The 22,632-nt window shown below is 38.3% G+C and overlaps 1 protein-coding gene across 17 annotated transcripts in view; it reads right to left on the bottom strand.

The window, feature by feature from the left end:
- unc5a (unc-5 netrin receptor A) overlaps window positions 1-22,632 on the bottom strand; it is a 301,205-nt gene that overhangs the window by 172,576 nt on the left and 105,997 nt on the right. For 12 of the 17 annotated variants that reach the window (XR_011344851.1, XR_011344852.1, XM_069898688.1 and 9 more), the window contains exons 2-3: window positions 12,958-13,038; window positions 6,048-6,269 (exon numbers count right to left, since the gene is read on the bottom strand). Coding sequence is in view for 13 of the 17 variants with exons in the window: in XM_069898688.1 (XP_069754789.1) it covers window positions 6,048-6,269; window positions 12,958-13,038 (303 nt within the window). In the remaining 4 variants the exon portion in view is untranslated. Of the gene's footprint in view, window positions 1-6,047; window positions 6,270-12,957; window positions 13,039-22,632 lie in introns of those variants that run through there. The other 5 variants (XM_069898684.1, XM_069898683.1, XM_069898685.1 and 2 more) reach the window with 3 other exon arrangements.

Below are 22,632 nucleotides of genomic sequence, written 5' to 3' on the forward strand. Positions count from 1 at the left end.
TATCATGCCACATGCACCGTCTTCCAGCTACTCCCATGATGAAAGAGAAACAGGAGTATCAGAGCCAGAACCACCAGGATGAGAAACAGCTTCCTCCCACAGGTAGTGAACAACAGATGAACTGCTCATATGACTCAACTATTTATTCAACAATAATATTTATTTATTTTAATATTTGTATATATCTTTCAGTGCATATATATCATTTGTCTTATGTATCATATATGTTTACCATGTGTGACATTGAGGACTGGACAACACTGTTTCATCAGGTTGTACATGTACAATGGCTGAACTTGACCATGAGTATTTACTCCTGCATACTGATTACATTGGGCCAGACATAGTGAAATTCTTCAATATCTCGTTCACAAACATAGCTTATAGGTGAAAAAAAATCCCCTCAAGTGTGTTAAGTAGCCTTCACTTGGATGATGTGTGTGAGCTGTTAACATTTTTACAGACACACACAGATGCATGGACTTGCTATAGGAATGACTCAGATGCACAAGGGATTCACCTCATCAGGATAATTAAATTGATAATTAAGTAATAATGGCAAAGGAATAATCATAATCACCATTCAATTCAAGGATAAACTTCCTGTAGTATGACAGGAATCATGGGATGTTAAGAAATATCTGCAGCTGTGAAGAGTAGATGTGTCAAAATGTTTGTCAAAAGAATTGAGGATTAAATAGTCCTCTAAGGCATATATTTGGGCTCTTCAAAGGCTAGAAACTTGTCAATCACAAGTGACCAGATGGTTTATAGGAGTTACTGGGGAAACAAAAGCCAACATCTCTGCTTACAATCTTACCAACTCTGTCATGAAAGAACATGAAAAACTAAGAATAAATTAATGTGCTATTGTTCAGAATTTTGTATCTGATTCACCTTAGACTTCAGTTCATACTTTTAGGGGAATATTTTGTGACACCAATAGATAAGAGGGTAAGAAACTCAAGACAGCTTAATGTTCAGAACACAGGAAATAAGAAAGTTCAGTTTGGATTCTATGATTTACGAGGTTGTTTGGCCTATTGAACCCATGATGGTTTGATTCTTCAGCTCTTACCACAAGGAATAATTGGTGACCAATTAACTGATGAGCTCATCTTTGAAAGAAGATTGAAGACACTGGCATAAATCCACACAATCACACGGAGAACATGTAAAGTCCACACAGGTCAGAACTGAATCCTAATATGTACAGCTGTGAGGCAGTCGCACCATCTGTATCTCACCGTATCAATGGAAGCTAATTTTGAGTGATTATCTTGTTCATAATGAGTCAATTTTACCATTAAGAACAGCAAGTTTTTTTAAAAAACAATCTAATCACATTGATACAAGCAAAATAAATCAGTGCTTGCTGTCTCATTAGAAGGATTTGAAACAACTTAATCCTGATCATTTACCTAATCTAATTTTTTAAATGTATACAGATTTATTAGACTAGTGCCCTAAGATTTCAATGTCAAGCTGAAATATCTACAATTTATATTGCAACTGGCCCACAATGGTCCCAAGCCATTCTAATGTGTTGCATGTTGGATAGCTATCAAATCTTCTGCTAACCCTCTTCAGCCCAACCTCAGCTGGCAACAACTAGCCCTGTCCAGCCGCAGGTCTTTGAGGTCACACGGGGAAGTTTGCCTGCCTGTCCTTATGCAGTTGTAGCCCAGTGCCTCCTGTTGAAAATACATGTAAATTTCTGAGTGACCCGTGGTTGGTAGCACATGTGTAAACGAAGGAGTAGCAATAATAACATTGCACAATGGATTTTTCTTCCTATACGCTTTTGGGTGGATTTTATGGATTTTAGGCTGGTGATCAAGAAAATCACCACAAAAATCCCCTATCACGTTCCGTTTTGTGATTCCTATCATATTTTAAGTCTACTTCAAGCATTCAAAACCAGACGTGCAATGTCATTGAAAATTAATTTTCTGCATTTGGTCTTGGACTTCTTCCTGATCTTGGTGCATTCAGTGATGAACAGAGTGAAATGTTTCACCAGGTAATTGCGACCATGGAAAAGCAGTATCAGGGCAACTGGAACCCATCAATTCTGGCTGAGCATTGTTGGACACTGACGTGAGTAACATCAGATGCTGAGCACAAATGAAAAACAGGTCAAAACATTTTTAGGTCAGTTGAACTAATGCAATGAGTCAGCGTCATTACACAATTAAACATGCTAAGTTCAATAAAAGTTTATCTAATGTTTCTTCAATTTCCTACATGATACTGCAAATTTGAAATTATCTTTGTGTTCAACATGAAGTTGTCTATCATAATTCCCAATCGTTTTTCTGGAAACAAACCGTTTGGAAAAAAATATATCGTTGCCCAGTGTAATTTAACTTTATTGCCACGTTATTGCCTACCACAGTGAGAAAGATCCTTTGGTGAGCAGTCTACAGGTTAGATGTTTGGTTCAAGCCAGTTCTTTTTTTGGTCAGTGACTTCAGAGGAAGCTGTGTAACCAGAAGTCTGTCTGGTAGCTGGAACTAAGGGAGCACATGGACAACAGAGGACTATACAAAAGAAGTGTACCGGTAATTGTTTCCTACTCATTACTATATATGAGGCATGAACTTGCTTTAATTTCACTGCATCTCTACATTCTGCTTTTGTTCCTGCAATCTGTCTCTCCATTGCTCTCTCCTCCCAGTTATCTCCACCTTTAACTATCACCTCCACTTTCAAACCTTCCACTCTGCCACTTGCACTATTTCCCCCCCCCCACCCCCCACCATGTCACTTCATCAATTATACTGTACCATTCATGACAAGTGATCCTCTCTGTTACATCCCCAATGGCCAACTCAACCTAGATTCACACTGCACAGCCAACTTACTTTGATTTCTATTCTCTCCCTTGGGATGAGACTGGCTGAAGGGGTACCCGGTATTGGAACCAGGATTTGAGAGGGTGCCAAGAGCACTGAAGAGTTCTGAATCATGTTGGAGATTTGGAGCTCAGGTTGCTGATAGTTTGGACTGGACTCTGTATAGCTGCAGAGACAGCAGGAGCACTGAAGGTGAATTCATGGCCACTCGGTAACTCTGTGGGGGTGGGAACTCTCTTTTGCTTCTCTTTCTCTGACAGTAAGAGGCATTCGGCAGTCTCTGCTGATGGAGAATCTGTTTGCCTTACGACAGAGTAAAGGCAGTCCTGTGTAATATTTCACTGTTTTTATTACATGTCGATAACAGAATCTTGATCATCAATCATGGCTGTTGGTGCCTTCAAGTACCATCTCTGAACATTGCAGGTGTGAAACCAGATGCATTTTTGCTCAGAACTCTATGAGAAGCTCCAAGCTGTTGCACAGGAGCATACAGATGACATAGTGGAAATGATCACATCTGGCTTCAGCCAGCTCCAGTCATCCATTTTAGACTTCCAATTGGATTTGCAACCATGGAGGACCCGGGCGAGTGTTAGATTGCTCAAGAGCAGCTTTGATTCTGGATTATTTAGAAAAAAATAAATAGTTTGAAACACTTCATCTGAAAGATATGCAAAATATCCTTCTCTTCTTCCACACACTTTTTCCTGCTTCCCCAATTTAAGTTTGTCATTATTTCTAGGTCATGCATATTTTATGTTATGGATCTTTTTCTCTACAAGTTATTAAATGCACCATGTTTCTTCTACTTCTGAGTCTCATCATTTATTCTGGCACATTGTCAAATTTTCTGAATAGTTGAAAACTGACTCCAAGAGCATAAAATATTGATAGGAAAGAGTAACTTGTTACATCAAACTTGCTTGCCTGTCAATGTCAATGCAGCAGATGTTAAAGTCAGCTGAAGGACACTAACAATTCAGAACTCCAGGGTAACAATAATCCATTTCTCAAACTGGTATCACTTAAATATTTCTGTGAACTTTTCACAGAAATATTGCTGCTTTAAATATGATGGTCACTTAGTTACACATGTTAATTTATGAAACTATTTTTGCTCTGTTTCATCCTTTTTTAATTGGCAGGAATGGTCTCCAAGTTATGGACATAACTTTGTGTTAGAGCACTGGAGAAATTACTATTCCAATGTATTTGTATATGTTCTGAGAACCTTTATGGAGGGCATCTGTAACCCCCATGAAACGGATGATTTGTTAACCAAGTTATCATGGCTCTGTGTAGGTACATGAAATTAACGTACCTCAGACAATTGAGGTTCCTTGTGTTCAGAGACATTAGTCAGATCTGTTGGCGTGGTGCTGCACTGATCAATAAACACAGTTTCTCCGGTGTGAGCTCATACAATAATCAGGTCACAGCAAGATATAAAAATAATGCTGCAAATATTCAAGAGGTTAGGCAGCATTTGTGGAGGGGAAAAATGGTTAATGTTTCAGGTTAACAACTTCATGTTTCAATTTACAAGGACTGATTAAATGCAATCTAAAAATATAATCGGGAGCATTAAGCCCCATGGGAAAAAAGGAGCAAAAGTAACAAGAGAATCTGAGCATAATCAAGAAAGTAAATCAGCTTTTAAATCCTCTTATTGTGAAAATTTGAGTTTATAGTCACAGAAGAATCTATAAATTGGAGATATTATGGATAGTTATTACGAAGAATGAAAGACAAACATTCAGTATGTTCAACAGCTTGAAATGGCTTACAGTGATCGTGAGACATATGGGATGAAGTAATTTGTTGAGGAAGACGGAGGTAATTATGGAAATGCAGAAAATTTTTGAAACAAAGGAAACTCTGGGACTTCAAGGTACACAAACACAACTATTACTCAAGATCAGTTGTCCCACATTATAGCAATGCATCACACATCATTAGCTAACCCTGAACTTTAACAGGAGGTAAATTAGGCAAAACCGTCATAAAATTTAATTTAATTGATGGTGGGTGAGTAAGAATGTGATGAAGATCACAATACCTATCTGCCAAATCAAAAAGAAATTGGAAAATCTAGGTCAGGCTTCCTCTGTGGGAAGTTAAATGTTTAATGTTTTAGGTTAATGATATCTTGTCATAAATAGCAAGACTAAAAATCTGAACAAAGTTGATATTTCTCTTCCCACAGAGGCAGCCTGACCTACCGAGTCTTTCAAGCATTTTCTGTTTATTTCTTGGTTATGATTCACATTCGTTTTTTGAAGGGGTTGCAAAGGAGAAAGATTGTACAGGTAATAACACTGATTCACCACAGCTTGCAAACAAAAAAAAATACACTCACTCATTTAATTCAGCACACCAGGACGTGGACTTTCATTTTATTATTCACTAGACACAACACTGCATTCTTCAACTCCCCAAACACCACCCAACTAAACTTCTCTGGCCACACGGGTGATCTTGCGTCTGGAATTCATCACCCATATACTGACGCTTAACACACCCACGCATGCTCATTATTACTCTCGCGCATCGTATCGCTTACATCATTAGCGGCGGCCGGCGCAGGGAAGTACGAGACCACGACACAGGAAGGCATGCCCAAGGTTTCCTTGTGAAATACGATGGAGAACTGGTGCACCTCCTGCTTTTCAGGGAAAGCTACAACAAATGATTTTATTTCACCAGAAAAGGCTGGACTCCTTCAACTGGTTATGCAGCCTTTATGCACGAAAATGGATGATGTTTCAGTTAGTTTTTCAGAAGTAGAACAAATGGGGTGGCCCAAATCAGTACTTGCAAGTGTTAGAAACACATTATGCAACTTTGTCAGTGTAATGTGTGGTAAGCAGCAAGGCTATGGGACAAGTCCAGCACATGTAGAGCAAGAAAATCCATGCTAATTTAAAGTTGAAGAATTCAAAATCAAATCTGTTCTCCAGTAATTCTAGTTCTTGGAAAAGTTTGGGGAGGATATAATTAAATGTTTTGATTTTTATTATTATTCTTATTACAAATTCTAATTTCTCCATTTTATGAATTCTAATCATCAGCGCTAAGTTGTATCCAAGACAAAGCACCTTAATTACCTTAAAGCACCTTAATTACACATTTGGTCAAAAAGCTCACAGTAAATGCCACTGTCAGAAATGGGAAGTGTTGACATACCTGTGACTTTATCTATGGTTTCTTCTGTGACATGATTCATCTGATGTACCCATTCACCATTGCATTTGAAGTATATCTGTGTGGCTGGTGTTGCTTTGCAGACCAAAGTGACAGGTTTGTTTTTCACAATGTACACATCTTCTGGTTCAACAAGAAAATGAGGCAAGGCTTCTGAAGAGGAGACTGGGATGGTTTCTGATTGTGTTTCACTGTATTCTGCATCTGAAGGGGGAAAAAACGTGAGAATTTCATTTTCTTGTTCTTGTAAGAAAACAAGGACTTGAGAGGCAGGCATTGCATTACTATCTGACTCAGAAAGATGGTGACGATATTCATTTTTGGGTCAGTGCCAAATTAAGAGCCAATTAATTTAGTGAGGGTCAAGGAAGGAATAAATCACAAACTATAGGTTTTCTTCCAAAAATGAATCAATCAAGTTAATATAATCCAAAGATTTATTGTAATTTTTAGTGATTTCAGTTATCATTGAGGAAATTATTTTTCCAATTTCTCTTGAGCCATTTAAAAATAATCATAGCAAAAAGTTCTTTCCAGTGTTCTTTCTTAAAAAGTCTTCCATATATTTAATACATTAATTTACTAATTGCAGCATTCAGCAAAAAAAGTGTTCAAGATAGTTTTCCAATTAAGTTTTTGATGATCAAAATATAATACTGATTAAAACACCTAGCTGTAATAACACATCATATAACATGTAACCAATATCTGATGAAATTTTCTCATAACTTTATATTCATTGAATTATGCAGCATGGAAATACTACCTCCTACCAAATGTCATATGGGATGTCTATTGAAGCGAATTTTATTTTCTGCATTTGACCCATATCCCTCTCAGCCCTTCCTATACAAGTACCGGTCCAAATGTCTTTTGAACATAGAAATTATACTCGTCTCCAACACTTTCCCAAGCAGAAAGAACTTCCATCTTAAAGACAGCACAGGAGTTTTCCATAACTTTTATGGATACAAATTTTACATTGAGTTTTCACCAATGACTCAGCTCTGCCAATGTGCATTAGCTGACACTGAAAATACATACACTGTATTGTTTCCCCAATGAGTCAAGACCAGTTTAAATAACATTAAAAGTATCTTTGGCCAAGGTATAATACTGTTTTTAACAATGAATGTGTTTCAGGTGGTCATTACAAGCTACTGAATTGCAAACTTTACAATGCCACCAATTTTTTGAATTTGCTCAGCATTAATCTGTAATTAACTGAGGTAATTCTCTATCAGGAGATAGAAGATCTGTAAGATTATGCTTTTCAAATATTAATTTCTGAAGAATTCCATTCAATGGATAAATTCCATATTTTTTCTTATGTATAGGTCATATTAAAAGAGCCTCATTTCAAAGTAAATTTTCACCCAATTTTCACCACCACTGAAAATTGCTAGAATAACTTTTTTTTTTAATATACAAAATTCAGTTGTTTTACAGAGGGAAGATTTGAAATTCCTAAATGGTTATATGGTTATTAGTTTGCAGAGAAAAAAACTAACATGGGCTTGAAAATTCCATTTAAAATTTTACTAGTGAATGCACTGCACCTAATCGAGTTGACTACATTACATTCCTCAACTGAATTTGAAAAACCCTCAGCATTCTAAAAATTGTCCAGTTCAGATCCAGAAAATTCAATTCTGACTCTCAAACACCAGGTCTTGCTGAATTCAGTCCACTAGCCAGACTGAACACCTAGGATTAGCATCTCCTCCCCAATCTTTCCCCTAAGCATGGTGGACTAAATAAGCTGAACCGAAACACCCAGTAGATATGCTATGAGGTGGATCAGCGATTCCTACCAGTAATGCTCTGACAGCTTGAGCTTATTTGTCATCTGATTGTACCCAACAAAATACCGCTCTCCAGTCAAATGATGCATATACCATTTCCATATGTTAAAATAAATATTTATAATAAATAGTAGAGTTACAGTCTCACTGTCATGGGAAGAAGCTGTTCCTCAGCCTGTTGGTTTTGGCTCTGATATTTCTGCATTTTTTTCCCCCCAACAAGAGTAGCTCGAAGATGCTATGTGTGGGGTAGTAAGGGACCTCACTGATTTTTTTTGAGCCCTCTTTAAACAGTGATCCTGGTGAATCCCATTGATGGAGGGAAGGGGTGTGGAGAGGAGGGTGACCCCAGTGATCCTCTGTTACTTTTGTGGTCCTGTGGATTGTCATCCAATCTGATGCTCTACAGTAATCGTACCACACTATTACAGCCAGCCAGAATGCTCCCATTGAAAATTGACAGAATGGTGGCCGATCACCTTGCCCCCCTCAGCCTTCCAAGGAAGTAGTCACTGATGCACCTTCCTGACATGTGAGAGGTTTTGTGTCCAGGATAGGTCACTTTTAAGTGGACTCTGAGAAACATTGCTCTCCACTACTGAGCTATTAACGTGTAGTTGAGGATGGTGGTCCCTGGTCCTCTTCAAGTCCACAATTTCCTACTTTGTCTTGTTCACATTGAGACTTGGGTTTTATTCTCACATCACTTAATGAGATTCTCCTCCTTATCTCTATATTTTGACTGATTGATGATGCTGATGGGGCGAATGGGGACTGTATAATAATTTTTTTAACATGTTTGATAGTCAACAAAAAAATAAAGCTTTTTAAACAATCATCTTAAAAATTCTAACTAATTTAAAATTAAAATCAAGTAAGCACAAGTCTCAATGAAGGGCCCAGGCACGAAACATTGACTGACAACGTCTACCCACGGACGTTGCCTGACCCGAGTCCCTCCAACTTCTCGATGCTTGCTCCAGATTTCAACATGGGTAATTTTTGAGTTCAAATATTTAGCTCCTGCCCCTCCCCCCTCTCTCACAGGTTGTTGTTCCCATTCAAATGAACGGATCATTGCGCATATCAGATATTGCTGGCACATAGATAAGTGCCAGGCCTTCTTGAAGAAGAATCATTGCTAAGATGCTGGATGTGGTCAGTTCTGCAAAGGAAGGGGATATAATTAGAGATCTCAGCCATCAGGATTACCTAACGTCCACCATTTAGTTGTAGCTAAATGGGATTTTGAGATTTCCTTAAATGTTAAAATTTCTGAGCTAATGCTTGCTCCAACTGGGATTTGCATCTGTACATGATCTGTCATTCTTAATTACAGAAACCCTAATAAAAGTAGTGGTGTACTGTCATAAATATTAATTAAAATAATAACATTTATATTTTTTTAAATCTGCAATTGAAACATAGGGTTCCTGGTAGGATTATAATGGCATATTTAACAATTAAATTTTTATTAGAAAATATGATGGATTGAACAAACTATTGTTGACTATTGTTTTAAGCTTTTGTACTGTTTATCATGATGGGCAAAATTTTACGTAGTTGTGTGGTACCATAGAACTGGTAGATTTTGTATTGATCTGCTAAGCTACTGCAACATGATATAATGTTTGCCTTTTGGTTGCTGCCGTCAGTTTGCGAGACACTGATTGCATCAATTCATCAATGTAAGATTCAAGTCCAGAAAAAAGAACTCACTGAACCCTTTCCAATATGTTTCATGTATGCATTTAACTGTTAATGAAAAATAAATGTTCTGGGACTGATGGCAAATATATAATCACATTCCGTCACTTCAAGAAGCCTGTTGATTATATTTGACAAGTACCAAGATGGAAAATAAATTAGACACGTTTCACGAAGCACAGTGTATTTTTTCTGTTTCTGAATAGAATATTTATATCATATTACAGCAAATAATAATGTTACTAACTTAAATTAAACTGCATTGTTTGTTACTTATTAAAGCTACTCAGGGGGATAAAAACAGAATTCAAATAAAACACTAATAGTGGACCTCAGTGACTTCATGAAATGAGTTCATTGTAAAAACAACATTATACCATGGCCCATGGTTTTTTCAAGGTTATTTACATTGGTATGAATTCATCGAAAAAAAATTTCTGCAAACAAAGGGAATCAGACATGAATCTCCCCAGTCATCTTGTGAACATTGGCTGCAGACATTCCTGAGAAATGCATGCAAAATTGATAAATTGCTGAAAAGTTGTTTGGATACGCCTATGCAGTCATAAAAAAACCTGCAGTTTTTGTACTTCAACACCTGCCCAGCCTATAACAGAGAAATAGTAATTTTCTTTTACATTGCACTCTCTAATAATATCAATATTTTTAAGAATAATTTTAACATACTCCTCTGGAATTATGAACTATCAGACATAATCTGGGCAATGAAGGACATGCATCAGGCTGGAGGAGATAAAATAACTTGTACGTACACAGACAGTCAAGTTGAACCTAGCTAGAAATACCATTTATATTGCAGGTCCAAATGGCATCTTCCCTGAGTGCCACCCGCAACCCTCAGCAGTGCAGAACAATGATCGGCAAACAAACACAGTGTTGTCCATTTCTTCCTCATCAACGTGTGCTTTACTGACACACTCACAAAACACAGTGTCATCGATCATCCTTCAAAATGCATTTTATAGATTAGTTCCCCATTTTAAGACAAAGTCTAACAGAAAAAGCTGTATTTTAGAATAAATTTGTAAATTTGATGTCGACTTCATGGTGTCCTTTTGTTAATTTTCACCCACTTTATAGGTCAGCCACAGCTCAGTAATATCATTCACTTCTCATTAGATGGTTTCAAATCCCAGCCGACAGCATAAAACAAGAAATGCGGGCAGGTGGGACATTCAGACCTTGATACCTGCTGTGCAATTCAACATGATCAGGATTGATCTTCAACCTTACCACCACTTTCAACATTAGATTCCTATATTTCCTTGTTATTTAAAATAAACACATCAACATTCCCCTTGAATGTACTCAGTATCTGAACCTCTACAGCCTTCTTGGAGAGGACTTCAATGATGTACATAAAATAATATTTTCAATTATTAATCAACAATTATGTAACAGCTACTTTAGAAGATCTAAACTTGTATACAATTATCTAACTTAAACGTTAACATTACCCGATTATATTGGTGTGCGTGGAATACACCAAACCACTACAGCTCAAGGCTCAATTCTGGGAAGGCAATTAAAGTTCAAAGTTCAGAAATTTGGTGGTGATGCATGGGCTTGAGATTGATGCGACACAACGGCTTTAGATGGTTGAGGCATGCAAGCCTTAGACAAATGGTGATACACGTAGATGTTAAAATGATGGGACAGGCAGGCTTTAAATGATGGAGACTCACAGGCCTTAAATGGTGAGACATACTTAGATGGAAGGAGCAGTTCATAAAGTGGGTGAAAGAGGCTGGGGGCGACAGAAGGTTGATTAACTCACGAAAATCCTTGCTTTGGTACTTCAGGTAAATGTCCCTTTTAAATGAAGGCCTTCTTCAGCAATTAGAACCCTTTTACAGATCAGTCGAAGTGGAGTGCAATATTTTATCTGCCAATAGAAAACCCTTTTCGTGGGTCAGTCGAGTACAGTGTTTCTTCTTCAACTTTAAAACCTTTTTTGTGGGTCAGTCGAAGTGGTTTCTCATCCCTTGGTAAGCAAAAGGAGGAAATCTGTCAATTCTGCCTATAGCAACACAATGAGGCCAAGTGGGTTTCTCCATCCCACAAAGGAGATTGAAGAGAAGTTTCTCTTGACTTCTTAAAATGGCCTCTTTATCAAAATGTGCACCATCATTTTAAGAAGCTAGTGACATGGTCTTTGCTTCAGGGCTTCTCCCCTTCACTGTGCAAAATGTATGAACAAGCTGTCTCTGAAGCCTGGTGCTTGTTCACAGTCACTTTCCAAAACCTGTAGGCTTTTGCTAAATCTGGTCTCTTAAAGGGACAGTCCCACACAAATAAAATAAAGTGGAAAATGGTGGGGGGGGGGGGGGTGTGTGGAAAATGTCACATATGAAATTGCATTTACCATCTGCAGAAATTGCCTGGTGCCCCTTACAGTCAGAGACAAAGGAGGAAAAGGGAGCCCCAGAGTCACTGAGCGCACATGGATTCACCTTCATTTGGGCTTACACAAACCATCGGCAACCCAAGCTCCAGATCCAAACCTGCAAGATGATCAGCAAGCCTTTAGCCCCCTCGGCACCGATACATGTTATCCCTTCAGCCAATCTCCAGCAGTCTGTAGCCCAGTGGGTCCCTTAACAGCAGTTATCATCAGCCCATAGTCTGCATGGGTTCCTCACCTCAAGTCACCAGCAGCTCGCCATCTGTGTGTTCTTCAGCTGCAAAGCCCCACACTGGACTGCTGCTTTGGTCACCGTCCCATAGGATCATCTCCTTTGCTTCTCCTTCTCAAACACAAGGTGGTCTCCCCATTACTGGTGCCTTGCACCACTCCTCTGCTTCCCCAGAGTCTGTGACCCTTTGAGACTGCTGCCGAACATGGGCACTGTCATCTTGAGCCCAGACCCCATGGTCACAAGATTTAAATATAAACCACCATTGGCCACTTAAACCCTGCTCAGAGCGGATGGTGGACTAGGTTGTTGAACTTTGCAGAGGAGTGCAGCGTCTCTGCTCCCTGCTCTCCGTGGGTCTGCACCAGTGGCAAGACTGCCATTCAGCAACTCTGACACTGCCTCCACTTTGTTCTACCTCTCTATGAAGTCATTTCTTATTGCTTCCATCCTGAATGGCAGACACTATTTGAAGTGTAATCTTTTGTTTCTAAACACTCTGATTGGAAAATAAGTTAGTAATTTCACATCATTAACTTCAAACACCGTATGGAGACCAATCATACTATTTTGAGCAAGAGACTACAGGGCTAGTCTACTTAAATCAACATGCCAAGAATTTATCTGGTGACTCTCCAATTGAAAGTTTCTTTGAGCAGCATTGGCTTTCAACCTTCTACCAGACTGGATGACCTTGTGCTTTTCCATCTGCCCTGTCCTTACCCTTTCGTTTAGCTTGACAATGTCCACAGAACCTTGCTGTATCTTCCTCATAGCCCATACTGGTATCAAGTTTGGAATCACCTGTAAACATGCATGATAGAATGAATCCCTTCATCGGGGCCACTGATATATTGAGAATAGTTGGGGTTTCTGAGCACCCTACCAAACTGAATTATCATTTGCCTGAAAGATAGATAAATGGCCCATACACAATGTACAAGTTCATTTAAAACATATGGGCAATTAACTCACATTCCTCTTAATGTGGTTTCCCAACTCATAACCAACTCACAACTCATGCCTTTGTGGTTTGCTTTATTCTGGTTGAAGATCCAAATTTTGGATTGAAATTGATTCTGTTCAATCTTTATACAAATTCTATAATGACAACTCTCAATTAAAGATTTTTCACTGGGAAAAATCATACATTAATCCTTCTTCATTTCATAGTACGAGATCTAAAATAGATCTAAATCCCTCACTGGTGCCTTAATGTGCGTGCTGGAAAAAAACAAGCTCTTCAACTCTCCATTATTTTACTCTCCACACTACTGCTGACATACTGATTTGCCTCTTATATATGCAGATTAAAATCCCCATGATTATTGTGACATCGCAAACTGTTACATACATCTTTAATTTCCTGATTAACACCATTTCTTACAGTCCTCATCAAGGGGACAGCAGTGGAGTGGGTCGCGTCAAGAACTTCAAATTCCTTGGTGTCATCATCTTGGAGGATTTGTCCCAGAGCCTATAAGTAGATGCAATCACAAAGAAGGCTTGCCAGTGGCTATACTTTATGAGGAGTTTGAGGAGATTAATATGTCATCAAAGACTCTCAAAAACGTTGGGTAGCATCACTGCTTGGTATGGAGGTGCTGATGCTCAGGACAGGAAAATATACCAGAGGGTTGTTAACTCAGCCTACAACATCACAGATGCCAGCCTTCACTCCATGACATTTGCAAGAGTCGATGTCTTAAGAAAACAACCTCTATCCTCAAAGACCCCCACCACCTAGGCCATGCCCTCTTTACTCTGCTACCATCGAGAAAAAGGTACAGGAGCTTGAAGACATGCACTCAGTGGCATAGGACAGCTTCTTCCATTCTGCAATCAGATTTATGAATGAAAAATGAACCAAAGACATTACCTCATTTTGACCATTTCTTTTTCTTACACTATTTTATTTATTTATTTTGAAATGTGGTTAATAGAAATGTTTGCACTGTGATTCTACCACTAAACAACACATCTAATGACCTGTTCATGACAATAAATTCTGATTCTAACCATTACTGGTACTTCTTGGAGACATATTTAATATTTTCATTCCTTTGCTGCTCATTTGCTCTACCCAAACTGATTTTTTTTTTTGCTTTGAGCAAAGATCTTTTCTCTTGACTGTTTTTAATCCAATTCTTTAAATATCAGGGGTACTCCATCTGTTACTTTCTAATAACTATGTAACCATGATTATTTAATTCACATCCCTGGAACTTTGTAATCACAAACCTATAACAGCCATTAGATTGAACATTTTATTTTATATATACCATTAATTCGTATATCATTTTATGAAAGGTATGCACATTGAGATAAACAATCTCTTTCATCACTGTTTCTTTGCTCATTCTCGAAGTTCCTAATTTTTCATTCACTATAAATTGCCCTTTACTAGATTAAAGTCTTATCTATAATCCTAGTTGCTTGACTTGGTAATGACAATGGATGCAGCTCACTTCAAATGAAGCCTGTCCCAATGGAGTGGCTCCCTCTCATTTTTTGAACACCAATCTCTGAGTCACATATTCAATCCTCTGAATGGATTTATGGATGCTAATTTGTATCTGGCTCTTGGTATATTAATTTAGTTTAACAAATTTATTAGCAGAGATCAGTTCCATAGTGATACTACTTCAATCAATCTGTTCTAGATGGTTACCCAATTTCCTGGGAGAATATGGCAATATATTTATTACTTGTTTATCATTCCAATTTAAACATTAAAGGTGAATTGAATGCAAATGAAAATCTCAATTTAACAACCAAGTATTTACTTACTAAATCCATATTCTGTGGCCACTGCTCTCAGTGTCAGATTAACTACCACCCGGGCCCCAAGGCTGAGCTTTAGTAAGGTTCGCCCTGACTTTGGGCCCCCCCCCCCAACTCACCCCACCCTTCATTGAATAAGTTACATTAAATAACTTATTAGAAGTCTCCAAAGTGGTCAATATTGCCCCCTGGGGGTTCAATGGGATTATCCAAGGGGTTAAAAAAATGGCAGGAGTTTGAAAAATGCCACAGAGGGTTGCGGGGGTGGGGGGGGGGAGTGGGGGGTGTACATTGAACTTTTGGGGTCGAAAGAATTGTAGAGCCCGAAGTACCTGCTCCTGCCCAGGAGCCCCATGCCGCTGCTCCAGCCGGGAGTCTGACACTCCTGCTCCTGCCAGGAGTCCCTTCCTTCTGGGCCTCTAGGCTTAGACATCAACTGCTCTTGAAATGTGGTGTGCTAAAATGTAAACTTTAGAACCACTTCAGAACACATTGACCAGGAAAAAGTTGTAGTCCATTGTCTTTCAATTAAAGAGTTGTCTACTCAACAGGATATCATTTATCCCAAAGCATTATTTGAAGAAGGGAATAATCCTGGTGCATTTGCAACTATTTATGTAAGAGATGTAACAGCTTTTTATATACATTTACTCCATCAATTTAGAAGCCATGCATTCAAATTGCAGAATTGAACATTTATAGGAGTTACTCATGAAAAACACATTTTAATTGCAACACATTTGCCACATATGAAGGGTGCTTTCAAGGTAATAATCATCCAGCAAAAGCTACGCGATGTTTCCATCATCAAGTCAATGATTCTTGTGGCTGTTAACAGTGTTGAAGCTGTTTGAAGATTTAACATTGTCTGAAATTAGTAGAAATTTTAAATCAACCCATACAGAGTTACATTTTTAATGTGATTTAAAAAGCCCTTTATAACTGTTCCCCATAACAAGACAAAGTTAATAGCTTTTTATAAGTGTGGATAATATAAATAATGACTGCAATGTTACAATAAATGAAACTAACTTATTTCAAAGAGCAATATCTGATTTTGCTTTCCTATTCAATAATCTGAACAGGCATTGTTATGCAGCTTACAAAATAGAGTACCAAGGATGATTTTATTTTTCCTAACATGCATTTTCAGGGTTTATTGCTCTTGTTCATGTTGTCCTGTACATATTGTCCAAATCCCTTTGATAAAGATGGGGTCAATGATTACTATATTGTAATAGTTTGTTAATAATTGCCCAGCTTTCTTGTAAATAAAGTAAGTGGCATAATGCCTGAGGCATATGGGAGCATCATTCATCCCTGCATGGGAGCCCAATGCAACTTTTGAAAGATTTGCAGAACAACCATTGGCATTTGAAGACAGACCATAAAAGAGTTGTTGTAAGATACCTAAATTCTGCTCCCTTCACCCACCAAATTACAATAATTGACTTTATGTGGAAAATCCAGGATATCACATTTTGAGCACGAATTATATTTGATAATGACAAGAGCAAAGACACCAATTTTCAGTTTGAGATTGAACGTAATTATGGAAGTTGCAAGAACAATGTAGGGAAACAGGAGCAGCAGTAAACCAGATAGCCTCTCAACTTGTTCGGGCATTTTGCAACTTTGATTAAATTTCTACAAGGACCCCACTCCTTTCACCTAAAGATCAAGATCCTGCTAATTGTTCTGTATACAATACACACAAAACACACTTTCCTCTGCTTGACCTGCAAAGGCACACAGAGAGGCACTCACCAGAGAGGCGACCATTAAGACAAGAAAGAGAAGCTAATGAGTCCCTTTAGAGATAGAATGTTTGTAGATCCTGCCACTTTCTTCGACATTGCCATCTCCTGTGCCCTCTGTCCAGTCTTTAAGGTAAATCAGAGCTCAAGTCATTTGGGTCACTCTTCCTGGCCTATGGTTCTAAAAAACCCCTGAAGTAATTTGGAAGCTGTTAGCACCAAGGGTCTATTGGGAGTCTTGCTCTTGAGTCTTAGTACCCCTTTCCCAGAAGGCAGTTTTTGGCAGCTTGCGGTCTGTTGTAAGGCCTTCAGCTACCAAGCCCCGTGCTGGTCTGTTACCACAATTTTCTACCCTGCTAGACTCCTCTCCTGGGCTTCTTTTCAAGCAAGGGGATTTGAGGTGCTGAATCTGTTGCTTCCACAGAGCTGGCAGCTTTGGGAACTGAATGTGTAGGTACTGCCATTTTGGTTTCAGACCTCCGAGGATGGAAAAGCTGCTGCTGACCTCAGTCTGCATGGGGCCCAAGCGATGGACAGACAGTAAACAAGAATGCTGCAGGGGAGCCTTGTAAAACTGTGTCTTTATACCCTTCTCGAGTCTTCACCAGCAGCAGAGGTGGTGTTTTATTTTCAATGGTAGTGGGGATCAATGCTGACCTATAAATACATGGGAGCCTTCATGAAAACAAACATGGTCACACCAAATTAATTCCAGTTGCCAGGATTTTTCACTGCAATCATACAGCATCTTGGTGAGAGCAGCTGGAACATTATCCAATACTTAGTTTTGGCCTCCTTACCCAAAGATAGACCTGGCATAGAGGGGCTCTTGCAAATGTTCACCAGACTTTGGTATCTGAATGGTTGGACTTCCTCATGAGAAGAGAGAAAGTTGATCAGGTTTGTATTCACTAGACCAATGGTTCTCAACCATTTTCTTTTCACTCACATACCACTTTAAGTAATCCCTATGCCATCAATGTTTGGTAAGGGATTGGTTAAGGTGGCATGTGAGTAAGAATGGAAGGTTGAGAATCACTGCTCAAGACCCAAATTTTACTGAAATATTTTGCTTGAGAAAAATTGTCACTGGTCCATTTCCTTTGGAGTTATGAAACCATGCACATAATGAGTCAATTAGGTACAATTAAAGCAGTGGTTTTTCAATTTTTTTTCTTTCCACCCACATAAGCAACCCCTTACTAATTACAGAGCACCTATGGCATAGGGAATACTTAAAATGGTATGTGAGTGGGGGAAAAAAAGGTTGTGAACCACTGCACTAGAATTTAGAAGAATTTGAAGGGATCTAAATGAAAATTCTGATTAAGCCTGGGAAATTTGTTTCCCCCCTGTCAACAGCATCGAGAAAAAAGTGTCAAGAGATTTTTAAATGAGATGAGAATGTGTTCCCCCACTCAGATCGTCATGAGCCTATATACTTTGCTTTGTACTTGGTTAAAGAGAGTGGGGTATTCAAAGCAATGGAAGAAAATATTCCTCTTCAACATATAACTATACAGGAACATGCACCTGAAATGCATTGTAGCAGCATTCATGTATGGTGAATATCTTCCTGAGTAGAACGTTAACATTAAAAATAATATGGCTGGCATCACATACCAGGTGGAAACAAAGTTACATAAAGTCTTTTCCATGAAATTAATTTAGCGGGAGCTCAAAGTGTCTTTAGGGTCACATAGAACAATCAATAGTTCTCTAAAGGATAGGTATGTTCTCTCTGCCTTGAGAATATAATGTGAATTATGAGACTCACTTGAATGTGGCATCAAAATGGCATCTGTTCTCAGTTTTATGTTGTGAGGAACAACAGAAGGAATTAAGTGGTTTACGTCTTCTCAAGGCAGGCTGGAAGGATCTCATATCATAAAAATTTTAGTAAGGTTAACTTTTTACCACCCCTGACTGGGATTTCCTTGTAGTTGAAATTAGCTGTAATTTTAATGAAGTGAGCTGGCTTAATTCAAATATTACATAAAAGAGCAAACACAAACTTCACAGACAATTGGAGTGATCTAGCTCTGCCTAACTTTTGAAACCAGTTGGTCTGCTAGTTCAATTCTTCACAACCCTTTTGCTTTTGGATGGATAGGATCAGGCCCAGCAGAATTTTTACTTACACTATTGCTCAGGACAAGGACAGGAGCCCCAAGAAGAATGGTTCCTGTTGGCACGAGTGTGACAAATTCACTTTTGGTACTGGGCTGTAACTCCTCCTCCCCCAAACCCCACCAAGGTGTGATTGACAAGCAGAGTCAAGTTTCCAATAACCTAATCGAATACAGGGATGCTCATTGCTGGGAGAGGCACCAAGATGCATGCTTGACTACTTCTTTAAAAATAATCCTTCATGACTCCACAAAGAAATAGTGAACCATTGGTACCATTATTATGGCAAGAGAGTGAATGGGCAAGGAGGAGCCATCCAAAGCAATAAATTCTTCTTGAACATTTTGATAGAAGAGGTGCACAAAGTCTTTTCCCCAATTCTTTTTATTTTCTGCCATCAGAGACAACATTAATTTGAAAATTATTCTGCCTGGCTCCATCCCTCCACTTCTCAGTCTATTTTAATGACATTAATGTAGGGTTTGACACTAAAATTTATGAGTTAAGCTGTAACTGGAAGCTTTTCCTCCTGTTCCTCTACTAAATTGTTTGATTAATTGGGCCTGATGGTTCTGTCAGTAATTATTACTGCCTGCATTAAAATTGACTGGTAATGATATGGTCACAAGTAGATTTACTGCCAATAAACATGTTTTACTCAGTAGTAAATTCAGGCAAATGCAACTGAACATTACAAAACTGAATCCCAGGAAGTAATTGCTGGCACTGAAAAAGATCCACATAAAGTGGTGACATGATGGAAACATCAGTATCTGCAATTTAAACCAGTTCTACTGGCAGGCAAAAAAAAATTCATCAACTGAGAATTACAATGCATGCATTTTGGTCACAATGCAGATGAAGGGATAAGAATAAAGACCACCTCCACAGGGGCTTGATAGAGATATTAAAGGACTAAACAGAATTAAATGCTCCTGCTTGGATGTCTATCAGTGTCCATTTGTTGCTTCCCAGAGAGTACATGCCGTTGAGTACAGAAACCAATGGAGTTTTAATTTTTTTTCAATAATTCCTTTCAAGAGTCAAATATAGAATTGAATGCTGATCAAAATATTAATTTCACATGCTGGAGGGGAAAAAAAATATCAGAGAATCATTTCCATTTCAGTGAAAACAAATTCCAATTCATTGCATCCAAGCATTTTTGTCTGTAGCTCCCTTTTGTCATAGTAGAAACAATGTTTACCTTGGGTTACAGCTGCTTGTGCCAAATTTAAAATAAATTTCTCTCAGCTTCAGGAAGTTGATTAATGTATTTTTTGATAAGGAAATGAAAAAGGACAGCTGATGTTACATAGCTGCGAGATAATGGAAATAATATTACTGCATTGCAAGCACTTTCATGTGTTAAATTTCTCCGTTATCTCAAAGGAAGTACTGTACAAGCCAGTTTCTCTTAATATGCAGTTATACTGCCAATAAATTTGTAGAGAAGTATGCTTCATAAATTAAATAAGAAAATTGAAGGGCTCAGGGTCAAAACATTAACTGTCCTTAACTTAAGGGCAGCATGGTCGGTGTTGCAGTTAGCGCCACGCTTTTACAGTGCCTGTGATCAGGACCAGTATTTGAATCCGGTGCTGTCTATATAGAGTTTGCACATTCTCCCCGTGTCTGTGTGGGTTTTCCCCGGCGGCTCCTGTTTCCACCCACTGTTTGAAATGTACTAGTGATGTAGGTTAATTAGACGGCATGTACTCATGGGCCAAAATGGCCTGTTACCGTGCAGGATGCCTAAATTTAAATTTTTTTTTAAATTTTAAAATTCAAATTCTATACATACTTCTTGATCTGCTGAGTTTTTCCAGCACTTTTGTGTACTACACCTGACAAATTAAGTTGGAATATTTAATGTACGACTCCTCGAAATTTCTGACAAACATGATCAGTGTTCTAATTTTGCTAGCAACATATTGTCCTTCAAGAACAAGAAATTGGGTGTAAAATATGTACTGTTGGATTATTGCGGGTCTACAATGTAGACTGTATCCAATCATTGTGGTGAATACATGTAGCATTTGAAAGATGCACAACCTGAAACATGGGGTTAGTAATCCTGAATTAATTTTAATTCACCACAATGACAGTGAACTGTAAAACCATTGGCAGTGAAGAAAACGCTGCAGATTTAAGACCATCATATGACGATTTTGCATTTACTTGTTAAAGATGCCATACTACTCCCATTGCAGCAAGCAACTTCACTCACTGCAAAATGGACAACCTGAAGTGTGTTAGGTCTGCTTTGTTCATGAATGAGTGAGACAAACACCAGGCTGAGTCAAAATCAGGGTTCTTTGTTCTTTATTACCGGATTGTAACACTTGCAACTAACCATGTTAGTCGGAGAATGCATTCTGCCGTTATCAGCAAAATGGTGATTTTTTATACCCTTGGATACATGCTTAGAACATCATCATATCATTACTTGTCCAATGACTAAAACTGTTGCTATCCTTTCCCTGCTAGCTTCCTGCCTCTCAATCCATCAATGTCTCTCTTATCTTGTAAGTACAAGGATGCATTCACATCTTGTTACAGCCCTGTACAGGGTAACTCCTTACACATTCCCATCTCATGATGTTTTACCTTACAAGTGTTATCAGGGAGCAATTTGCACATTTTCATCAAAACACATTTCTGAAGCAGTCAAGGAAAAAATTAGACAATGACATCAGAATCAAGTCTAATCACCATCAGACACTAATTTCTGCACGAAGAAAGAATGGCAACAGAACGATTATTAGGATAGCACTTGTGTTATGTATTGATATTTTGATGGGGAATTTGTCAGGAGAAATACTTCAATAATGACAATAAATTTAGATCCAAATAACACAAAAAAAATCAGGAACAATTTAAGAAAATTGCAGATTTCTAAAGATCCATTCTGGAGACTCAAGTCCTCCTGCTCCAATAGTAAAGCTGCTACACGCAGCACATGGGTAAATGTTTTTTTTCTATAAATTATAAGAGTATTACCATTAAAATTACATTTCTAAACATTGCACACATGTTGCTTTTTTGAACTGCAGTAAATTTGGCCCATTCTGATTTAAACTTGCATCTCACAAGGATTCAGTTTTATCTCACCAAAGAATTAAAAGTGGTGTCTGTCATTTTTGGTCCTAAACACCATATCATCTTTTTGTTGAATCAGGAATTGATCAACAGAATGCATTTTCCTTAGGTTGGGGGTGGGAGGATGTTGGAGGGTAAATAAACCAAGGGGGCAAATCCAAGTTTGTGCAGAAAAACCATGTTGAGATTTTGCATACGGATTGAAAGTGTAAAGGGGAAGGCCATTATAATGAGGTGAGAGGAAGGAGTAAACAATAGGTAGATTAATGCAAGGAGGAATTGATGAACGGAGAGCCAGGAGGGAGAAGGATAGAAATAGCAGGAGGAGATAACTAATCAGTTGAAATTTTTTCAGTAGTCAATTGTTTGAATATACCACTATAACCAAATTCATCAGTGTGTGAAAGACTACAAGATTAAGAGGACAAGATATTTCTTAATTGAAACTCATGGCTGAAATGCAAGGTCAACATATTACTAAAAACCTGGTTAGAGACATTCAAGTCAGGTGATTTAGTGCAATACAAGAAATTCAGGTACAATATCTGTTAGGCCTTCAGGGAAATAAGAAATAAACTACACCAAGCTCAGGTCACGCAAGAACATTGGGGATACCCGATGATTA

The sequence above is a fragment of the Narcine bancroftii genome, chromosome 9 (assembly GCF_036971445.1).
Source record: "Narcine bancroftii isolate sNarBan1 chromosome 9, sNarBan1.hap1, whole genome shotgun sequence".
NCBI classification, from domain to species: Eukaryota; Metazoa; Chordata; class Chondrichthyes; order Torpediniformes; family Narcinidae; genus Narcine; species Narcine bancroftii.